The 22,539-nt window shown below is 43.4% G+C and overlaps 1 protein-coding gene across 1 annotated transcript in view; it reads left to right on the top strand.

Moving 5' to 3' along the window:
- CDHR3 (cadherin related family member 3) overlaps nt 1-16,741 on the top strand; it is a 97,465-nt gene extending 80,724 nt beyond the window's left edge. Inside the window, exons 17-20 of the mRNA XM_036762032.1 lie at nt 2,244-2,257; nt 5,221-5,252; nt 11,804-11,852; nt 16,362-16,741. Coding sequence (XP_036617927.1) covers nt 2,244-2,257; nt 5,221-5,252; nt 11,804-11,852; nt 16,362-16,741 — 475 coding nt within the window. The remainder of the gene's footprint in view (nt 1-2,243; nt 2,258-5,220; nt 5,253-11,803; nt 11,853-16,361) is intronic.
- The last annotated feature ends 5,798 nt before the right edge of the window (nt 16,742-22,539 follow it).

Genomic DNA, 22,539 nt, shown 5'->3' with positions numbered 1-22,539 from the left:
TACCCACAAAGTTCATGTTGAATAGAATTGACTACTCTAATGCCTTAGTATAGCATACTGGTCTCTCCCCCATCCCCAACACACATTACAGTAGAATAGAAGTTCCCTGAGGGCCAGTATAGTTTTATTTTTGTCTTTATAACCCCAGCCCTTGGGTAGCTAGGTGGTGCAGTGGATAGAGCAGCAGCCCTGGAGTCAGGAGGACCTGAGTTCAAATCCGGCCTCAGACACTTGACACTTACTAGTTGTGTGACCCTGGGCAAGTCACTTAACCCCCATTGCTTTGCCAAAAAAAAAAGAATGTAATCCCAGCCACTAACAGAGTGATGTATCAACAATTTGGCTAGCAGTTGCTATGGGGGTGAAAAACCAACACAAGCCCAAAAGCAAGAACACTACAAGCCCAGGCTCTTTTGATCTGCTTTACTAAGGAAAGCAATGTTAAGGGTTTAACAATCTTATTTAATCCAGCATACAAATATCATTCACTTAGTTCAGGGGAAAAAGCCAGCACCCTGAACTTCAGAGCAAATACAAATTACAAACATTGGCAGACAGACCAAATACAATTCATAGTTACCAACATCTGAGTTCAACCTGGGAGCTCATAACAATGGCTGGCCCAGCTGGGTCAGAGCTCTGAAAAAAGAAAGCCGACCCCTGGTTTTAAATCTTTTTCAGGGTCAAGGGTGAGTCATGCATGTGACTCACCCATGTGACCTAAAATCGTCACAAAAATGCGACTTAAACCCATGTGGTCTAAAAGCCTCTGATGTCACAAACATTTCACTCAAACCCATGTAAACTAGGCTTTCCCTTGAGGCAAGGAGGTCATCAAGGACTCCTAATTTGATCAAGGAAACAAAGGCCAAACTCTTCGAGGGCACTTGGTTGAATTAAGTGCTAAGAGCCCATTTTGATTGCCGATACAAGTGACCGGCACATGGTAGGTATGGAATAAATGCTTCATTGACAGTTTAACCTGTGCTCCCAAAGAGTGTGTCAGCAAAGTCCAGGCTTAAAAAGTTTGGGCTCAGGAAGATCCTGCCAAGCTGGGAATGTTTCAAGGATTGATGTAGTGATGGACTATATATTCACCATCTGAGGGCTAGTTTAATTAAGTTTGGAAAGGGTTAGATGCCAGGTGATTTTTTTTTGTCCCATAGCAATTCATGAAGACTCTTTACTATTATGTAGAGAAGTTGATGACCTGTGTTGGTAGAGTGCATTACAACATTATTAAAACCACAGATCCTTAACACAAGGAAGAAGAGCCCTTTTCTGACTGTCTTTGCCCTCCTATGCTGAATTCTAAAATAAGGCAGCCTGGCAGCCTTGGGCACTGATTTCTGGTATATCCAGAGCTCTGGGTTTTAATCTTAATTCTATTCAAAATGAACTTCGTGGGTGTTTTATATGTCTTAGTTTCTTTTTTTTCCATAGGGAAGATGGCAATGAGATATGTTTATGGTATAGCAGAGGAAAGGAAAGCTATGCTATAATCAGTGAGACTTAGTTTCAAGTCCTGCACCTGACACATAGTAGCTGGGTGACCTTAGGCTAGTCACTTTACCCTCTCGGGTTACCCATCAGGTAACTCTATAAATCTATAAATTGCAGATGAGTTGGACCAAAAAAATGAAATTATAATAACCACTTGTTTCACAGAAATATTCTGAAGATTCTCTAGTATTTTTCAAATGGTTTGAAATCAATGGAAGAATGACTAGACCATGAAAAGCATGAGGATTTGGCATGAGTTGTCCCTTCCATCACCATCCTATACTGGGGAAATTACTTCCACTGGTAGTATTAGCTTCATGATAGAACGGAGGGAAATGGTTGTTAGGCTGACAAACATGGCAGTGATCCAGGGTGGGGGGAGCGGGCTTAGATACAGTAAATGTTTCAGGCTAGGGGTGGGGAGGAGCTGCATGCAATGCCTGGTCTCATGTCAAATGTGCAAATGAATCTGGCCATTTTAACACGAACTCCCAAAGCTAATCATTTCTAATATGGTTTATTTAATAAAAGGAAACCTGCAAGAAATTCTGAACTAAGCCTGATCTGTCTGAAAATGAGTTGTAATGTGATAAGACAGGCAGCATTTATCAAATGAAATTGCCAGAGGAAGAAATATTATATTTCTGAAGGAAGCTCCCCAAAGAAGCCCGTCTGGTTATGTGTGTGGTGATGTGCAATAGTCTCTTGGTAATTAATGTCAATCTTTTATTTTGTCGTAGGGTGAAAAAAGGAGGTACGTATGCTGTCTGTTCTGCTGGCTTCTGGGACTTGGTGGGTGTACATGGAAGGAATTCTGCTCAGTGGAGGATAAAAGAGCAATGCGTATTCTCACGGTGCCTGGTATTGAGGAGATGCTTGATAAGTACTTACTGAACTGATTTGAATTGAATTGAACTATGTAATCAGCATCTGGAGGAAAGCAAGAGTCAGGATGTAGCATGAGAGTAGTGCTTATTAAACCTTAAGGCACAATAGAAAGGAGGAGGAGGATGAGGAAAAAGAGAAGAGGAAAAAGAAGAAGATGATGATGATGTCATGATGATGACGATGATGATGATGAGGAGGAGGCCGTGGTGGTACAGTGAATGGAGTGCTGAATTTGGAGTCAGGAGAACTTGAGTTTGAATCCAGCCTCAGACACTTATTAACGGTGTGACGCTGCACAAGTCACTTAACCTATATTTACTTTAGTATCTTCATCTGTAAAAAGTAGCACCTACCTCCCAGGATTGTTGTGAGCACCAAATGAGATAATATCTGTAAAGTGCTTAGTACGGTACCTAGCACATAAGCATCATTCAACAAAGACTTTATTTATTACCTTCTGTGTGCAAGGCACTGTGCTAGGTGCTAGGGATGGAAAAATGATGGCATCTCCAACTTTACAAAGTTTACATTTTACCAGGAGTTACAACATACATACAAGTAAGTGAAATACTATGTATCAGTTTCAAGAGTGAGAGACAGCTAAAACCAGGGGCGTTCAGGCAAGATGTCCAGAGGATGTGGCACCCGAGCTGGGCTTTGAGGGACATAGGGGTTTCTATCTTCCAGGCTGAGGGGAGGCAGGAGTGCATTCTAGACGGAGGGGACCATTTGCGCAAAACAAAAATGAACCAGTGTTGCTAAGCAGCTAGGACTCCTTCAATTGGATGTGTCTTTTAGGCTTAGGGCACCTGCAGGATTTCATCTGAGCACCTAGAAGGCAATCCCTTGCAGAGTAATGAAAGCTGGTGTAATGAATTAGAAATGTGTTTTAACTGAACTGCGTACTTGGGGCAGAACATGAAGGAGGCTAGCTCCTACCCTCCTTTGATAACTGAAAGTGTGAACTAGCTTTTTAAGGAAGAAAAATTCATCTGAATAAGACTGTGATCAAAAGGTAATTGTCAGGGTAGAATGGAAAAGTGCTGGATTTAGAGTCAAAGGACCTGAATTCAAATCCTAGCACCATCGCATATTACTTTGTGACCTTGGGGATGTCACTTTACCTCTAATGGGCTTTGGTTTACTCAACCACATAATAAGGGGGTTGGATTAGATGTCCTTAAAGATTCCTCCTGTCTCCCAATCTATGATCAGGTGAGTTCAGTGGGGATAATATTTTGACTTTATAGCTTCCACCTTGATAGGGTATGTTCAGTATGGTTCCAACTTATGTCTGACCTGAACTGTTGAATAATGGTGGGAGGAAGAATGGAGGTACAGAATGGAGAAACATTTTCAAATGTTTGAAGGAGATACTTTAATCAATCAAAACAATAAATATCATATTTATGGAGCATCTTGTGTTCCCTTTACCGATTGAGCATCCAATAGTGCAATATGCTGGGGAAGATGTCCCTTAAAGAAGAGTACAGGATCATAAACTGAGAGTTAGAAGGTACCTTAGAGGTGCATAGTTCAACCCCTCATTTTTAACTCAGGCCCAGAGAGGTTAGAAAATTTGCCCTGTATCACAGAGATCATAAGTAACAGAGCTGGAATGTGAACCAGCCTCCTCTGAGTCTGAAGCCTCCCTCTTTCCATACCTCCTGTGCACTTGAAAACAAATTCTCTTCTCTCTTCCCATCTCTTTTTGATGAGTTATACATAGACAGTGTACTTGGGGGCTGAGTTTGAAGGAGGATAGCTCCTACTCTCCTTATGTAACTCAAAATAAAAAATAATTTTGAGGGAAAATGACTTCTTAAGATCTGTTAGTAGGTAAGAAGTAAATAAGAAGGCAAATTAAAACAGTGTTCTGTATTCAACTTTTCAATTTCCCCATTAGAGCCCTCTCTTTCTCTGGCTCATCATTCTTCTCTCTCCTTCCCCGTATATTTCTAGGGGATTCTCATCCATAGAGGACTAGGCCTGTTGAAAATGGGTACAGAAAAGCAGGTCAAAGGGCAAAGGATACAGGGTGGGGAGAGAGAGAGAGAGAGAGAGAGAGAGAGAGAGAGAGAGAGAGAGAGAGAGAGAGAATTTAGTCAGAAAACCCAAGTTTGAGTCTTGGCTCTGCTGCTCAATGACTCTATGACCGTGGGCACAGTCCTTTCTCTGCCTCATCTTCCTAACCCATAAAATGATGAAGTAGGACTCCATAGCCTCTGAGATCCATTTGATCTCTAAACCTAGGATTTTTATAGTCTAAGATTTCATACTTCTTTGCTTTATGAGACGAAGATCAGAAGCGTGTGGTAAGAAAAATAGCATAGATTTAAGGACATTAGGGATCATCCAATCCAACCCCATCATTTTATAGATAAGGAAACAGAGGCCCAGTGAAGTGACTTGCGGAGTCACAGAATAAGCAAATATCTGAGGTGAGATTCAAACTCAGTTCTTGCTGACCCCAAGTCCAGCCCATTATCCACTGTATCAAGATTCCAGGATGACTGGAGAATTCACTAGACCGATTCATCCTTCTTAGTTTTGACCCATTAAAAAGCCTTGTAAATAATCCGAACACCCACTTCCCTCCGCCCCACAATTGGTACTGCCAGTGTGCCAGACAGAATAAGGGAAAAATATGGATTTCATTTCCAGGAAGGATGGCAGGCTGCTAAAACATTTCCATGAGCTGATAAATTCTTTGCTATGTTTGCAACACTGAGCTGGAAGCCTGCTTAAGGGAACCCCACTGTGGGAGGTGGGATTTTAAATGGAGGCAGGTGCAGACAACTTGACTTTCATCTGTCTTCTTCCCTGCAGAAACCAAGAAGGCAAAGAGAGAAGTTGTGCTGGTAAGTGCGGCCAGTCATGGAACGAATCCCGGTCGAGGATGTTGTTGTTTTCTCCCCAAACCAGCCTTTCTGCATTATCCTCTGGGGGTGTTTGTTATTCAGTGAGATGCTTGTACTTGGCCACTGGAACAGATTGCTGTGTGACGAGCTCTTGATAGAATTGGTTCCCTCCACTGAACATGTCTTGTGATATATTTGCGGAAGAACTGGATTTCATAAATATTGAATAGTGGTGTTTATTATCTCCATCAGCCCTCCAGGAGAGTAAGTGGGATGGGGGAATGATGCTTAAAGATCAGAACTCCACTTCAGCACTTCCAAAGACTCTATTTCTCTGCTCTCCCAGAACATTATAGAAAGGGAATGTGGGAAGGGTATGGGGCTAGAAGTCAGGAGACCTGAATTCTAGTCCCAGCTCCGGCCATGAACTTAGCCTCTCAGGGCCTGTTTCCTCATCTGCAAAATGGGCAGAGGTCAAAAGAAGTAGGGCTAGAGGGCTGGTCTTTGAGTTAGGAATGTATTCAATGAATTCCAAGCACAGCTCTGCCACTAAAAAGTTGTGTAACTTTGGACGGATAGTGCACTTAGCTCTCCATTTCCTCAACTGTACAAGGAGAGTAATAACACTTATACAGTTGTTGTAAGAATGTGATGATAGACTGCAAATGAAAGAGGCTTTGGAAAGTTTAAACGGTGGGGTGGGAGGGAGAGAAAATCAATTTCATTAATTGAAAAATAAAATAAAATTTAAAAAGGAAAAGTTTAGAGGATTATGAGAATAAGGGATCATGGAAGAGTTATGTTTACCTTTTCCTGGATTAAATTCCCCAAATGAGAAGTGAGGGATTAAAATGTGGTAATAATGAAATATCTTGTCTTGATCCTTACCTCTTGTTTAGGAAGGCAAACAGGACATATTTATTCTGATCCAGGAGCCATGAAATCTTTGGGTAAAATGCACACTTAACAGAGTCCAAAGCACTGTCACCAAGTATCCTGCATATTTTACCATCCCTAACATAATTTTTTGTCAGAACCTACAATTTTATGCATGCAGAGAACTCCTTGTATGGGAACTCCTTCCACCAATGCAAATCAACAACTCCTCTAACTTATAGTTAGAAAATGACCTGGGCACTGAGCAGTTCTGTGATTTGCCTAAGGTTACAGAGGTGGGATGTGTTGGAGACAGTATTTGAACCTTCACTTTCCTGACTCCAAGTCCAATCCTCTATACCATCCTGTATGTCCTAGGCCTCTATATAGCATAATCCAAAAGAATTTATCAAAAATATATGGCCCCTGCTCTCTAAGAATTTAAAGTCTAAGGCATTTTGCTGATGCCAAAAGAAAACTGGCTTTAGTCATTGAATACATTCCCAGGCATATGGGAAATTGAAAATTTATCCTTCTGACCAATTGATTAAAATTTAAATGTTCACAGCCTATCCCCCCTGAGCCCATGGCCAGTGTTAGCTCAAAGGGTGGGTAGAGTAGTTGGTCACCTCTCTGGTAAAATCTGACCTCTCTAAGGTCCTAATAAGGGCCATACCTACCTACCCATCAATTTGCTATAGAACATAATATTCCTGCCATTGTCTCCTCCATCAGACTATGAGCTCTTGAGAACAGGAACTGGGTTTGTTTTTTCTTTTCTTTTGCTTTTATGTCTTTCTTTGTAGTCCCAGTGGCTGGGACATTTTTGGTTGTTCAGTTGTTTCAGTCATGACTCTTCATGACCCTATTTGGGGTTTTCTTGGCAAAGATACTGGAGTGGTTTGTCATTTCCTTCTCCAGCTCATTTTACAGATGAGGAAACTGAGGCAAACAGGGTTAAATGTTTTGTCCAGGATCACACAGCTAGCAAGTATCTGAGGCTGAATTTTGAACTCAGGTCTTCCTGACTCTCTGCTTAGTGCTCTATCCGCTGTGCCACCTAGCTGCCCCACCTGACACATAGTTAAATGCTTAATAAATGCTAGTTGACTGACTGACTGGTTATTACTTCAGAAAGAAGGGATCAGAGCCTTCAGGGGCATGGGGCAGGAAGTTTTTAAAGGGTATGGGGAAGGTATGAACACAGGAATAATGAAGGGAAAACAAGTCCATGGAGAAGTACCTTCTGAGAACCTGAGAGGCTGCATGAGAACACTGAGTGCTTGATACAAGGAGAGGCCAGGAGGAGTGATGGGAGCCTGTGGAAATCAATCTTAGCCTCCACTCTCTTGCCTGAAGTAATCTCTGTCTAGGAGAGATAGGAAGGAAGGAAGGAAGGAAGGAAGGAAGGAAGGAAGGAAGGAAGGAAGGAAGGAAGGAAGGAAGGAAGGAAGGAAAGGAGGGAGGGAGGATAGGAGGAAGGGAGGGAGGGAGGAAAGGAGATAGGAAGGGAGGGATGGAGTTATGAAAGGAGGAAGGGAAGGAGGGGGAGGGAGGGAAGGAAGAGGGAGGCAGGAGGGAAGGAAGGGAAAGAGGGAGAAAAGGAAAGGAGGGAGGGAAAGAGGAAGGAAGGAAAAGAAGGGAGGAAGGAAGGAAGAAAAGGGACAGAGGGAGGGAGGAAAGAAGGAAGGAAACTGTAGAGTGAGCAATTATTAAGAATTTACTATATGCCGGGCACTGTGCTAAGCTCTGGGTATCCAAATACAAGCAAGACACGATCTTCATTGCATGTAGGAAAAAAAAATGTGAGGACAAGGTGTAGTATACAGAATGGAGTCAGTTACTCTAGGGTGCTCTTTCCTGTCCAGATTGTGGTCCGTTCTGGGTACTATATTTCAGGAAAGACATTGACAATCTAGAATTCATCGGAATAGGTGGGCAGGTGGGATGGCGAGAATGCTGAAAGCTATGCGGTGCCCAGATCAGTAGAAGGAACTCGAGATGCAGACCTTAGAGAAGAGCAGTCTGGGGGCGGGAGATGGGGAGCGGGGCGGCATAATCAGCATCCTCCAGAATCTGAAGGGCTGTCACATTGAGGGATTAGAACGCTCTGCTCGGCCCCAGAGAACAGAACTAGGAGCAAAGGGCAGGCGGTGGGTGGGGGGTGGGATCAGTTGTCATGAGGCAGAATTAAGCTGCATGTAAGGAAATACTTCCCCCCACCAAAATCAGCAATCCCAAAGTGGAATGAGCTATTTCAGGAAAGAGTCCGTTTCCCTTCCCTAATAGTCTTCAAGCAGAGGCTGGTTGACCATTGCCAGGAAAGCTGTAAAGGGGCTTGGGGCCCAGGTCCCTTCCAGTTCTGAGCTTTTGTGATCTCAGTGAAGGCTGCGGAGCAGTGGGGGTGGCGGAAGCACAGCCACTGTGTCCCTGCTCGTCTTTCACGGTTGGGTTGACTATGTCACAGTAACTCTGAGAAAGAAGGGCTGGGAGATAAATGAAACGGGGAATGGCAGCGCAAAGGCTGAGGAGGCAGATGGGTGGCAGCTGCCTCAGTGTGCATGCCTAAGCAGTCAGACTGGCCAGAGGGGTGAGCCAGCTGCTGCCCACCTGGCTGTCTCTGTGTGCAGCAAAGGGCAGAAGAATTGTAGAACACACAGAGGGTCCCCTCTGACTCCGCTGCGCCGAAGGGGCACTTAGTACCCACATCAGCCTGGCTGAAACCTGAGGATCTGGCAGGATACTGACCAGGGACCTGGCAGTTAGTGACGTCAAGGAACAGGAGAAGTAAATATATAATCCTTACTAATAGTGGTATTAACAATAATGATGACAGACAGTGTTTGCACAGTGCTTTGAGGTTTGCAAAGCATTTTACCTATATTATCTCATTTGATCCTCACAATCACCTGGTGAAATAGGTGCTATTGCTAACCCCACTTTACAGATGAGGAAACTGAGGCTGAGAGAGGTTAAGAGACTTGCCCAGGGTCTGAGGCAGGCTTTGAACTCAGATCCGTTTAAACTCAACCCTATCCGCTTATACCACGTTCTGTGTGGAAGAAGCAGTGAGGAAACGCTGGGGATCCCAAGGGAAGGAGAAACAGGATTCTATCATTTTACCTATAAGGAAACATGGTTGCAGGAGTAGGGCATGTTGGAGGAAGGTTTTTTTGGGTAGCCCAAGGACCTTTCTGTGGGCTGCCAGACTGTCTTCAAGAGAGAATAGGTATTTAAAACAAAGGCTGACTGACTCTATTTCTGCCAGACTTCTTTATCTAGTGCTATTGAAGGAATAAAGGCCAATTCCAGGAGGTTTCAACTCCAACATTGACTTGGTGACCTCGAGCCAGTTGTTTCACCTGTTTGGGGTTGTGGTCCCTTTATGGTAACCTAGCAAAATGGGCGGCCTCTAAACGTCCCGTCTAACTCTGATCTTCTGAGGCCCTGTGTTCTTAGGATCATCTACTGAAGACCTGGAAGGGACCTCAGAGGTCATTAAGTCCACCCCCTGCCCATTTTACAGATGAGCAAACTGAGGCCCAGGGACATTAAATGACGCAGCCAGGATCACACAGATCAAAACTGAAGGAGGCGGGATCGGAACCCAGGCCCCTAGACTCCAAATCAAGGGTTCATTCTACCATACAAAGCTGCCTCCTGACTGTTGAAAGCCCATCAGCTATTGATTATCTATTAGAGTCTAATCAACAAGGCTCCATTTCCCATGACCAGCTGACAAGTGGGACATCATTTTGGCTCTTTCTTCTATGACCAGTCCTAGAAGATAAACCATCTAGGCTCTTTTTACATAGGCATCCAGAGTAAAGGCCATGGAATCAGGTTCAAATTCTGGTACAACTACTCCTGGGCAGCTAGGTGGTCCTTTAGGGTAGAGTCAGGAAGACTCATCTTCCCGAGTTCCAATCTGGCCTCAGACACTTACTAGCTGTGTGACCCTGGGCAAGTCACTTCACCCTGTTTGCCTCAGTTTCCTCATCTGTAAAATGGGCTGATGAAGGAAATGGCAAACGTCTCCAGTATCTTTGCCAAGAAAACCCCAGAGGGGGTCGCCAAGAGTCAGATACAACTGAAACAACTTAACAACAACACTACTACTGTACCCTACCACTGCACACTCTGTTACTCATTAGTTGTGTATTCCTCATCCCCACCTCTTTCCAACAAGTCATTTCACCTATCTGGGACTCAGTTTCCCCTACTGTAAAATGTCAACAATAATACTTGAGCTACCTACTTCACAAGGTTGTGGGAAGGAAAGCGCTTCGAAAACCTTAAAATGCTGTACAAATAGTTGTTATTCTTGGCCTTTGGCATGAATTAGCATCTAGCACAACCCCCTACCATGCAGAACCCTTTCTCCAATATCCGGAAAGCGTGGTTGTTCAGCCTCTGCTTGAATGACTCCAGGGATGGATAACTCATTGCTTCACGAAGCAATCTGTTCCATTTTCTGGTCAGCTCTAATTATTAAGAATTCCTCCTTTATGTTGAGCCAAAAATCTGTCTCTGGCTTCTACTTTTTGAACCTTCTTCTCTCTGCTAGAACTGAGCAGGATAAATGTAATCCCTCATTCACCAGGGAGCTCTTCAAAATGTGGAAGGCAGCCCTTTTGTCTCCCCCGAGTCTTCTCCAGGCCAACCATCTCTACCTCCACAGTTCCCTCCTCATGTGACATTGTCAATCAGTCAGTCAATAAACATTTATTAAATCTCTACTATGCACCAGGCACAGTGCTAAGTGATAGGGATGCACTCATCCAGGGATGAGAACTCCTGTTCTCAAGGAGTTGTCTAATGTTGTTTTGAAACCCGCCTCTGAATGCGCCTCGGCTTGTCAAAGTGCCCAGAATTGAATGCATTATTCCGGGCATGGTCTGACCAGTGAAAATACAGTAGGTTTATTGTTTCTCTTGATCTGAATACTTCTTTTCCAAACCCTGAAAGCTGGGACTAGACAGCTTCCTTCTGCCTAGGCCTTCTTAAATCTTAGCCAGCTGTGGGGCCATATGGAATGTGCAGAGGGTGGCACGCGCCGCAGGCCGGGGCCCCTGGAGAGGATTGTTGCTATTGGTTTAAGTGGTATTAAATGGGATAGAAAGTTCATTGAATTCTTTTGTCAGGAGAAACTTGATAGCTGTGTAATGTTGGGGAAGTCACTTAACATCTCTGGGCTTCAGTATGTTAAAAAGAAAAAAAGGTGGTGGGGGCGAATTGAACTAGATGCTTTCAATGTTCCTTCCAGCTTAATAGGCTAGTTATTCTTCAAGCACAGCCCTGCTTGGCATCAGATGTCTGAGAACTGCTTTTTCTTCCCTTGTAGACTATTAGGCACCCCTCCTCAGTTATTCTACCCACCTCCCAACAGGGAGCTCCTAGGCCCTTTGCCCAGAGGAGGTGACCCTCTCTGATTGCCTATTCGAAGTCACTTAGTCTGTCAGACGTGATTAGTTTTCCCTCGAGCATCAGGCAGGCCCGCAGAAATCTCTGTGGCTTTTTCCTGATTGAGCTCTGTTGCTGAGCATTCAGTAGGCGGAGGTACCATGTGGCTTGGCTGCCAAACTCACCCAGGTTTGAATTTCTCAAAGTAATGACAGCCTTCTCTTGGGTCAGTGCCTAGCTTTATTTCACATTGTGTCTCTCTGTCTCCTTAGGAAATGACCAAGATTAACACTGTCTTTGATGGAGAAGCCCTAGACCCAGGTAATAAAAATGGAAAATACCATTTTAAAAGGAGATAGTACCACTATTGCTAAATGAGTTGGAAGTACGACAAGCCTTCATTTTTTCCGCACATCATTTGTTGTTCTTGACTCGCTGTTTTCAAAGAGAATATTTGATTTTCCAAGTGGGTCGCATTTGGCTGATTTGTGAAATAGAGGGCAGTGTGGCAAATAGCACATTGAACATGTATCTTAAGAGTCATAAGACCCGAGTTCAAATCTCAGATTCAACACTTGCTACCTGTTTGGTGCTAAGCAAGTGACTTTATCCCTCCGGGCTGCAATTTCTGGACCTCATCTTTAAAATGGGAAATAATAATACTGCCTACCTCATAGGGTAACGGTGAGAAAAACACTTTGCAAGCCTTAATACATTATAATAATAGCCAACATTTGCAAAGTACTTTAAGGATTTGGCAAATTATGACTCATTTGGAAGCCATGGAGATGGCCTAGTGATCAGACTAACTTCTAGGCTTGAAGTTAGGAAGACCTGAGTTCAAATACAATCTCAGCCGCTCCCTAGCTCTGAGATCCTACACTCTGTCTCCATTTTCTCAGTTTTAAAATAGGAATAATAGCAGCACCTACCTCATAGGTAGGATCAAATAGGATAATCAAATTGATCATGGGGATCAAATATTTGTAAAGTATTTAGTACATTGCCTGGTCATAGTGTGCACTATATTAATGCTTATTCTCTCTCTCTCTCCGTTTCTCTGTTTCTCTCTGTCTCTGTCTCTCTCTCTTCCTCTCTCCCTCCCTCTCTGTCTCAAAGGTATTGTAGATCAGGATAAGATAAGGTATACGTGATGTCCCAAAAGTCTTAGTTCAGTTTAAAGTTAATGGCTTAAGTTCTTTCTAATTTTTATTTATTTACTTCATTTTAAAAGCCATTTTTAATAGCTTAAGCTATTAAAGCTTAAAACTGTACTAACACTTTTGTAACATCCTGTATAAAATTTTCCAAGGCATTCCATGCCCATATAGGCCCAATACTAAGGTGATGATGGTGTCCCCATAAAACAGTAGGATTTACAACTTGAAATTCAATTTGACATTTATTAAGCGCTTGTTTCTTTCAAGGGAGGCGCTATTTTGAGGTACTTGAGATAAAGACCAAAGTGAAACTAGCTCTGTCTTAAGGGAACTCAATTCATTGAAATTGCAGGATGAAAAGAGCTCCTAAAACCTGGGAATCTGGAAAGGCTTCATACAGGAAGTGGCACTTAGGCCATTAAGTTGAAAGGCAGAGAGAAGGGAGGACTGCACGCTGAATTCAGGGGAGCAGCTCATAGATTATTTCGGCTGGAATGTAGACTATATGAAGGGGAGTAATAAGTCTGGAAAGGGAGGTGGTAAGACAGAATGTGCATGACTTTAAATGCCAGGTTGAAAAGTCTGTTCTCCTCCTAAAGGCAGTAGAGAATTATTGGGGGGAAAAACCCCAAAACCCGCTTTAGGAATATTAATTTGGCAGTTGTGTGAATGATCAATAGGAGAGGAGAACAATCTGAGGGCTATTGCAGTAGTCCAGACCAGGGGAGGGGAACCTGCAGCCTTGAGGCCACATGTGGCCCTTTAGGTCTTCAAGTACAGCCCTTTGACTGAATCCAATTCAGGGACACACTTGAGGACCTAGAGGGCCACATGTGGCCTTGAGACCGAAGGTTCTCCACTCCTGGTCCAGACAGAACCTTGGCAGTCACTAGTCCAACCCTCCGCCCACCCCATGGCCTCATACCACCACCATTTTACTGATGATGAAATTTAGACTCAGGTTAAAGAAGTGACTTGCCCATAGTCACTCAGCTACAGCATCTTGGCTAGTTTTCAGATGAGCTTTGCCAATAGAATGTAAGGTCCTTGAGGCTGGGAACTGTTTCTTTTTTTTCTCTTTGCCTAAGGCAGTGCTTGGCACATAGTAGGAACTTTGTAAATGCTTGCTTGCTTGATAAAGTGAGAAAAAAACCCCATTTTTTCTCACTTCTTCTCCTAAGAAATAAATCACCGACCTAGGATGGTATCCCCTGAGAACATATTTTTTCCCCATACGGTTACAGAATGAAGCCATTTTCCCCGTTGGGTAGACGGTTGAGCTATAGGTGAAATGCAGTGTTCAATGTATGAGAGTTTCCAGATAGCACAGCCCAGAATCCCTTTGGCTGGGAAAGATAAATGGAAGGTAAAGCCAGTCTCCCTGAGCTCACATAACCTCCCTGAAGTCAGCCACCAGATTTAGCTCCTTTACACACATTCCTGCCACTTACAAAGGCTCAATTATAGACGGGAATAAAAGGGAAGGAAACCAAATTCAGGAGGCAAGTGTTTTGGCTCCTGGCCACCTTCATATGCAAAATGCTTCAGTCCTTCTCTGAAGGAGAATGGCTTCTCTCCAGCAAGAGGCTGCAGTTGGAATTAAATTTCCCTCTATTATTAGGTACTTGTTACCATAATGTGCCCACATTAGCATAAGCGCTGGAGGAATCCAGAGCAGACAGCCTCAGAGGTTTCAGGGAAATGACACTAGCAAAGTCTCCCCTGACCCTACTGTTTCCCTAGAGAGACACCTGGTCAAGGAAATAGACATATTCAGGGTGGAGACCTGTGTGCCCTGTGTGTAGATTTATCTAGTCTGGGAGCCAGCTGGAATACTGAGAGCAAACAAACCTTTGGGGAAGGGGGCGCATAAAGACAATGTCGATCCGATGACTTTAGGGTTCAGAGAGGTCATGTGGTCTAGCTTTCAAGAAGAAACCGAGGTTCAGAGGATGTGACTTGCCCAGAGGCGTTAAACAAGGAAGACAGAATTCAAACCTGGTCCCCTGGCACTAAAACCAGCGTTCCTGCCATCGTACCTTAGAAATAAGATCTCAACTTTTATCACATCCTCACACCCGGGTTTAGAGTGTTCTGTGCAATGCTTACATACACACACACACACACACACACACACACACACACACACACACTATTTAGAGTCAAGGGGCCTGTACTTAAATCCTGCCTCAGTCATTTGCTCTCTGGGTATCCTTAGGCGAGGCTCCTCTGAGACTCAGTTTCCCCAGCTGTAAAATGAGAAAGTTGGACTACATGGCCTTTAAGGCCCCTTCCATCTCCCAATTTATGATCACGAGCCCATAAATATGTTGTCGATGTTCTTCAATCATTTTTCAGTCATGTCTGACTCTTCATGACCCCATTTGGGTTTTCTTGGCAGAGATACTGGAGCAGTTTGCCATTTCCTTCTACAGATTATTTTACAGATGAGGAAACCCGAGGCAAACAGGATTAAGTGACTTGCCCGAGGTCACACAGCTAGGAAGTATCTGAGGCCAGATTTGAACTCAGGAAGATGAATATTCCTGACTCTAGGCCTGGTAGTCTATCCACTGTGCCGCCTAGCTGCCCTCATAGACATGCACACACACATATAACAAAAATTCATTTACTTGGTACTTTCTTCTTCATGCCAGTGATGAAGACCCTCTCTCTTAAAAAAATCAAACAAAACTGGGAAGTAATAGGGTTCCCACTAAAAATGGGATCTGAATTATCCCAAGTTCATATTAAATTCAAGATTTCAAACACTCTTTTCACTACCTAAGCAAGATGGCATAGAGCAAGAAGTTTTAACTTGGACTCCATGGATCCCCAAGGGATCTAGGGATAGACTGCAGGGGTCAGAGTGGGTGTGCTGGAGCTGGCTCAGACTGGTTCAGGAGAGTTGATTGTTAAATTTTCAATATGAGCATTTACACCTCGGAAATTGGCAAATGTAAACATAGGCAAATTGGAAATAAAGGAATATTGGAATATTCCTATTGGAATCTTGGAATAATAGAATTGGATATTCCAATAATAATTGGAATAATGGAAAACATAGGAAATTGGCAAATATAAATTAGGGCTTGATTTATTTCTTTTTAAATCTAGATTTAAGAAAGTAACGGAGAAAATGTTAATAATAGAGTAAATTTAAAAGGGTCACGCATTTTTGGAGAGCTGGTTGTTAAACATTTACCAGCACTCCCCTTGTGGAGAATCTGTGAACTTGGATGGGGAAAAAAATTATGTCTGTGTTTTTTCAGTGTTGGTTTCCTTTGTAATCCTGTGTCTTTTGTTTTATGCATTTAAAAACAATGTGATGAGAAAGTGGCCATAGGCTTTGTCAAACTGTCAAAGGGGTCCTTGTCACAAAAAAAGATTAAGAACCTCCAACCTAGAGCCTCAAAATCAAGTCACAAACTGTGACCTGTTCACACAGCCAGTGACTATAAATTATAGGCTATTCATTTCATTTCTTTTACTGCCTGTATTGTCTAAGATGTGTAATCTTTGGAAGGGACAGGTTAACTAGACTTTTATAGGCCAGTAAATGGCCTTTGCTTATCTGCAAGGCTGTTTTATATCATTTAGTCATTCAGAGCTTCTGGTTTGCTTCTTTTGAGAAGAAATAGGCTTAACTGTTGCTCTCTTTTTCTTCTAGTTACTGGCAAAATATACGAATTCAACTCAAAATCTGGTGCCAGGAGGTGGAAAAACCCATCACTTCACATATGGTCAGAAGAGAAAGACTTGAGTGAACAAGGAGCTGTTTGGACTGTGGCAAATGATGGTGAAGGGATGAACCCCTTGGAAGGGACCAACAAGGGAGTAGAAGGGAAGACTAGGAAAATGGAAGCTGATGACATCAGTGTGGGGTTCAAGAGTGACGAAGGGAAGATGGAATCATCACAAAGTCTAGGTACTCCTAGAGTTCAGAAATCCAGAGAAGGAATAATGGGACAGGGGTCTTCCCCAGTCCTCCTGGGCAGGGCTTCCCCCAAAATTTACCCCCATTCTCCAGTGAAAACCACTGGGAAGTAAGTAGCATTATGGCATTTGTGGCTATAGTAACCAAGCATCTCAGATTTTCTGAGGTAGCCTCCAACTTCCAAAAGAACCATAACCCCCCAATATAGAAAAAAAACTCAGTGTATTTAATGAAACTTTGCAAAAGGAATATACTTTGTCAGACCATGTGTTCCAGGATGGGGGGGGAGGGTTGGAAAAATCACCCACGGTATTTAGGGCTTACAGAATAGGAAACTGACCTTAGCTGATCCTGCTCAGAGGGATAGTTCCTTATCCAAAAACTTTGGCTAAGGGAGAAAAAGTGGTGGGATGGAGCATCTTGGAGTCCCCAACAAGATGTTTTCCCTTCTCCTAAAACAAATAGATATGTGCCTGTGTAGAGACAGCTCCGTAGGAAGTCCAACTCAACTCAACAAATATTTATTAAGCAGTAAGGCAGATAGATAGGGATACAGCACTAGACTTGGTGTCAGGAAGGTCTGAATTCAAATCCAGCCTTGCACATTTATCAGGTGTGCATCCCTGGGTAAGTCACTTAACCTCTGTTTGCCTCAGTTTCTTCATCTGCAAAACAGAAATAGTAATAGCACTTAACCTTCCAGGGCTGTGGTGAGCATTGAATGAGATAATATTTGTAAAATGCTTAGCATAGTGCCTGGCACAGGATAAGCTCTATGTAAATGTTAGCTAGCAGTAGTAGCAGCAGTAGTAGTCGTAGTAGTCATAGTAGTCGTAGTATGTGCAATGTGCAGTTATGTAGCACAGTGAATAGAGTACCAGGCCTAGACTCAGGAAAACTCATCTTCCTGAGTTCAAATCTGGCATCAGATACTTACTAGCTGAATGACCCTGGGCAAGAGACTTAACCCTGTTTGCCTCAGTTTGTCATCTATAAAATGAACCGGAGAAGGAAATGGCAAACCGCTCCATTGTCTTTGCCAAGAAAACCCCAAATGGGGTCACAAAGAGTTGCACACAACCACGCAACAAATTCTGTGCAAAGGAAGATACTGTATTAGGCACTGTGAATACAAGGGACAAAAATAAAACAGTCCCTGCCTTCAAGAAGCTTATTAGGGGACATAGGTACACTAAACAAATTTAAATTATGCTCAAAATAATTTTGAAAAATAGAGATCACTAACCATTTTGGGGAATAGAGAATGGCCTCATTTAGGAGGAGGTAGTGTTTGAGCTGCACTTTGATGGAAAATAGGGATTCTAAGAGGTGAGGTGGGGGGAGGAGATAGCCTGGACAAAAGAATGGAGCAGGAGAGAGATTGTCAAGTACCCCTCTCTATACTTAACAACAACAAGAAGGGTTTTTTAACCTCACCAGATTTCATCTAGCCAATCTGTTCTTTTCCTCTGCAACTCTTTGTTTCATTGGGAACATCGGAGCGCTGACTCAAGGCACAGTATGAAACCCACCTCAGCCAGCTAACACAGACTTTCACCTGTCAATCTGAGTGATGAACCAAAAATAAACAGCCTAAGAATGAAAGGGAGATGAAGCTTTAAAATGTGCAATCAGACGAGGCCTCATACAAGCCCTGAGTATGCCCCCTCTTCTCTCCCTCCTCCTAACCCCCATTATCCATAGTTAGAGACAGATAACTAACTGAAGGAACAAGGTCCGACCCTATAAAATCCACAGCCTCTCCTGCGGGCCTCAGTCAGGGTAACGTCACCAGAATGTCTGACCCACGTGCCTGAAATAGGAGAATGGATTTTGACTTTTAAAGGTGGAGACAGTATCTATCTCTTCATCAAAGTGAAATTCTTTGAAAATCTCTCTGTGCATGTACATGTTTCTCCCAGGAGAATGTGAACTCCTTGAAGGCAGGGGCTGTTTCATGTTTGTCTTTGTATCACCAGTGCCTGACATGGAATAGTTGCCTGATAAATGCTTTTTGGATTGATTGACTCACCGATGGATTCGTTCCTTCATTCTCTGACCCAGGCCAGGAGTGGTTTATTGAATTCAGGTGATAGTCAGGACACTTCCCTCCCATTCATTAAGATTTTACAAAAGAAAGCAAACTGACTCATCTGTCTAGGTTAAAGTGGGCAGTTGGACGATCAGGGTGGCTGATTACCCATTTGGGATTCCTGCTATTTCTCTGTGTCCTTGTGACTGAAATGCTTTGCTCCGAAGCTCTCAGCCTCCATTTAAATAAAATAAGACTAAGAGAAAGATGAAGGGTGACTTAATAACTGTTTGTAAACCCATTAAGGATTATTAAACAGAGGACAGTGAGCAGCTGTTCCTCCATCACCACGGATGACAGCACAAGAGGGAGCTGTGTTTAATGATCACTGAAGAGATTTAGTTAGACTTAGGGAGGAGCTTCCTGATGGGCAAGATAGACACTCAAATCTGTGAAGGGATCACCTTCTTTGATGATCTTTAATGGTGTCTTGGGGCAGCCAGCTGACACAGTGGATAGAGCATTAGGCCTGGATTCAGGAAGACTCATCTTCATGAGTTCAAATCCAGTCTCAGACACTTACTAGCTATGTGGCCCTGGGCAAGTCACTTAACCCTGTTTGCCTCAGTTTCCTCATCTGTAAAAATGAGCTGGAGAAGGAAATAGCAAACTGCTCTAGTATCTTTGCCAAGAAAACCCCAAATAGGGTCACAAAGGTCAGATACAACTGAAAAATGACTCAACAACAATAATAAAGGTATCTTGGAAATCCTGAGCTTTGATGAAGCTGCACTCTTGAGGGAATCTGAGAAGTCAAGTTAGTAAGTCAACAAACGGATAACAACTGGAAAGAAGAGTCTCTTTTTTTTGGTGTATTTAGGTCAGAATACCTCAAAGTGGGACATAAGGGATAGAGAACAAGCCTTGGAGTTATAGGATTATAGATTCGGAGCTGAAAGAAACCATAAAGGCCATCTCATCCAATCCATACTGGGACCCAGAGAAATTCAGCGACTTGCCCAAGGACACATGGAGAGCAAGTGACAGGGCAGGATTTAAATACAGGCCCTCTGACCCCAAATCCAGTGCTATTCTGTAGCACTGTACCAGACCTGGGTTCAAGTCCTATCTCTGACACATATTGACTGTGTGACCCTCAGTAAATCACTTAGCCTTTCAGTTAATTTTTTTAAAAATCCATTTAATTTTCAGGTCTTGTCCACCAATATCCTGTCTCCTCCTTACTGCCCTTCTCCCTGAATCTCCTGATTGGCGCTAGAAAGGTGATCTTTTCTCTTTTCCACCCATTTTAGACAAAGACTCTCTCCTGTCTTACGACCTTGGACTTGGGGCTGGAAAGTGGGGTATCTTTGCCTCATCCCTGTTAGCCCAACCTTGAAACAGACCCTATAGGACCATAGATCTGGATACCTCGGAGGTTATCTATTCCAACCTTCTCATTTTACAGGTGAAGAAACTGAGGCTCATTTCCCCAAGTCATCCAGGTAGTAACCATCAGAAGAAGAATTTGAATCCAGTTCCTCTGATTCCAGAGTCAATGCTCTTTCCATTGCTGTCTCTTTCTTCTTCCTAGGCTACCATCCAGTCGAGGGGTAGCATTGTCTGTCACAATCATAGCAAGCAATTCTGACACCCACAGAAAATGTCCCACAACATTCTACAGCAAGCTCAGTTGAGAAGAATTTGAGGAAAGACATTAAACTTTAGAACATGAGATGCAATGATACTCCATGGAGGTTGAGAGAGATCCAGGAATACCAAGAGACCATCCCTGGGCAAGAAGCCCTGGGAGGGGGGAATCAGATTATCTGGAATAGGGTTGCTGGGGGTGGGGTGGGGGGGGTGGAAATGGAAGGTTGGCAAATAGAGAAAGCATACCATTTCCTATTGTAGTTCCCTGTTTTCAGTAATTATTCTTGCTAAGCTCAGGAAAAAGAGAACAAATGTTGTCAGCACCTTCCAAATTTTAGTGCTCAGGGAAAAGCCTTAATTGTCACAGACTGGTTGTGGCTCTGCTCTCCATATCAATAGACCAAAAAGCCCAGCCTCGGCCTTGAAAACTTGGGTCTGGGTAGGCTTGGTATGGCTAAGCCCAGGGTATCTGAAGCCCCAGCCTGACCCCTAGTGGCTATTTCCCTGTTCTCTACAGTTTCTATAGAAGTCCTCGAGATCCTGAACCTATGACCAATAACACTGACAGGCCAGACGATACCGGGTTCGATGCTGAAAGCCAAGATCATACCATGTCCTGTATTGCCAACATTAGGGTGCCTGCCCATGCTGGGTGATACCCAGCTACATAGATTTGTTTGTTTATTTTTCACCACTACCACCACCCCCATTAGATCTTTTGAGTCCAATACTCTCTCCCTCTTTTGATATTTTAGTTTATTTTCCACCTCGATTAGTATCCCAATAAGATCTGTCAGATCATCAGGTGGATTGTGATTGCTAGGTGGTCTTAGAATTTGCCATTGAACTTAAACCTTAAAGTCTCTGCCAAGGCCACCTCCTCTCAACTGAAGATAATTCTCAAATGTCTGAATTCATTCGTATGCTCTGGCATGGGCCTCATTTCCTGCCTAATGCTTTGGCATCAAAGCTTCAGCCTTCCTGCGAGTGTATGCAAGCTACTCTCAAAGTATTCCGTTTCAGCGAGCTGGTGGTTATCCATCAAAATGCTACCCCTTTCTACCAAGAGTATGGGGTCTGCTCCAATTTATGGGTAACACAAGCTACCTGGACCTGTTCAGTTGTAAATATGGGGAACTGTACCCAGAACACTGGTTGGCACTATCTCAGAAAGATCTCCTGTTGTCCCTGGAAAATGGGGAACATCAAGAGGGAGATAATTATTGGCTACTGTGGAGGTGCCAAGATTGGGGAATCACTCAGTGCAGGGGTGTGTTGGTAAATGTTTAACAACCATCCCTATAGAGGGGGAAAAATGTACCTACAACACACTTTTAAGTTTAATCTTCATTATTAATGCTTTTTTCCATCGCTTCCTTAACTCTACCAGGGGTGGGGAACCTGTAGCCTCAAGGCCACATGTGGCCTTCTAGGTCCTTGGGTGTGGCCTTTTGACTGAGTCCAACTTTTACAGAACAAATCCTTTTATTAAGGGAATTTGTTCTGTGAAGTTTGGATTCAGTCAAAGGGCTACACTTGAGGACCTAGAGGGCCATGTGCGACCTTGAGGCCACAGGTTCCCCACTCCTGCTCTAGACAACAGACAAAACAACAGATCAAGTCCTCATTTATAAATCAGCATTTACTGAGATTTCCAAGGTATAAATGCTGGCTCCAGCATACCCCTGATTATGTAATCTGTGCCAGGAAGTCTTGTTTCTCCCCTTACCTCCCCAACCCCTCCAATGCCTTCAAAAACCAAGATGGCAGATGAGAGAGTTACCTCCAAGTAGTGCTGTCACATTACTGTCATGCTTGCCTATGCCCTGGACCATCATGTGCACTCTACCCAGAAACCCACAGGCAATCTCATCTCACATTGACCTAGCAGATTATTACTGAGAATATCGCACTCAGACTTCCTCTTCCTATCCCAAATTACAATGACTGAAAACATGGTAATGCTCAGCTCCTCCCCAGCAGTACCACTGTCCTCTCACTCTCATTCTCTCAGATAACCAGAAAGTTCTCCTTTCATGTTTCCTTAATATCGATTCCCAGGCAGGGATTTCTGTTTCTAGTCCCTTAAACTCAGCCCAGATGCTACAGTTTGATTTTCTTAATTAAGGACTGAATCTGTGATTCCACTGATATAGACAAGCTCCAAATGAAGAAGCTCCCTCTACAAACTCAGGTCAGCATCCTTTGGGCAACTTGTAGTGACTT

The sequence above is a fragment of the Trichosurus vulpecula genome, chromosome 5 (genome assembly GCF_011100635.1).
Source record: "Trichosurus vulpecula isolate mTriVul1 chromosome 5, mTriVul1.pri, whole genome shotgun sequence".
Lineage (NCBI taxonomy): Eukaryota > Metazoa > Chordata > Mammalia > Diprotodontia > Phalangeridae > Trichosurus > Trichosurus vulpecula.
Note: the sequence above shows the minus strand (reverse complement) of the source record. Positions and strands in the feature narration are given on the sequence as shown.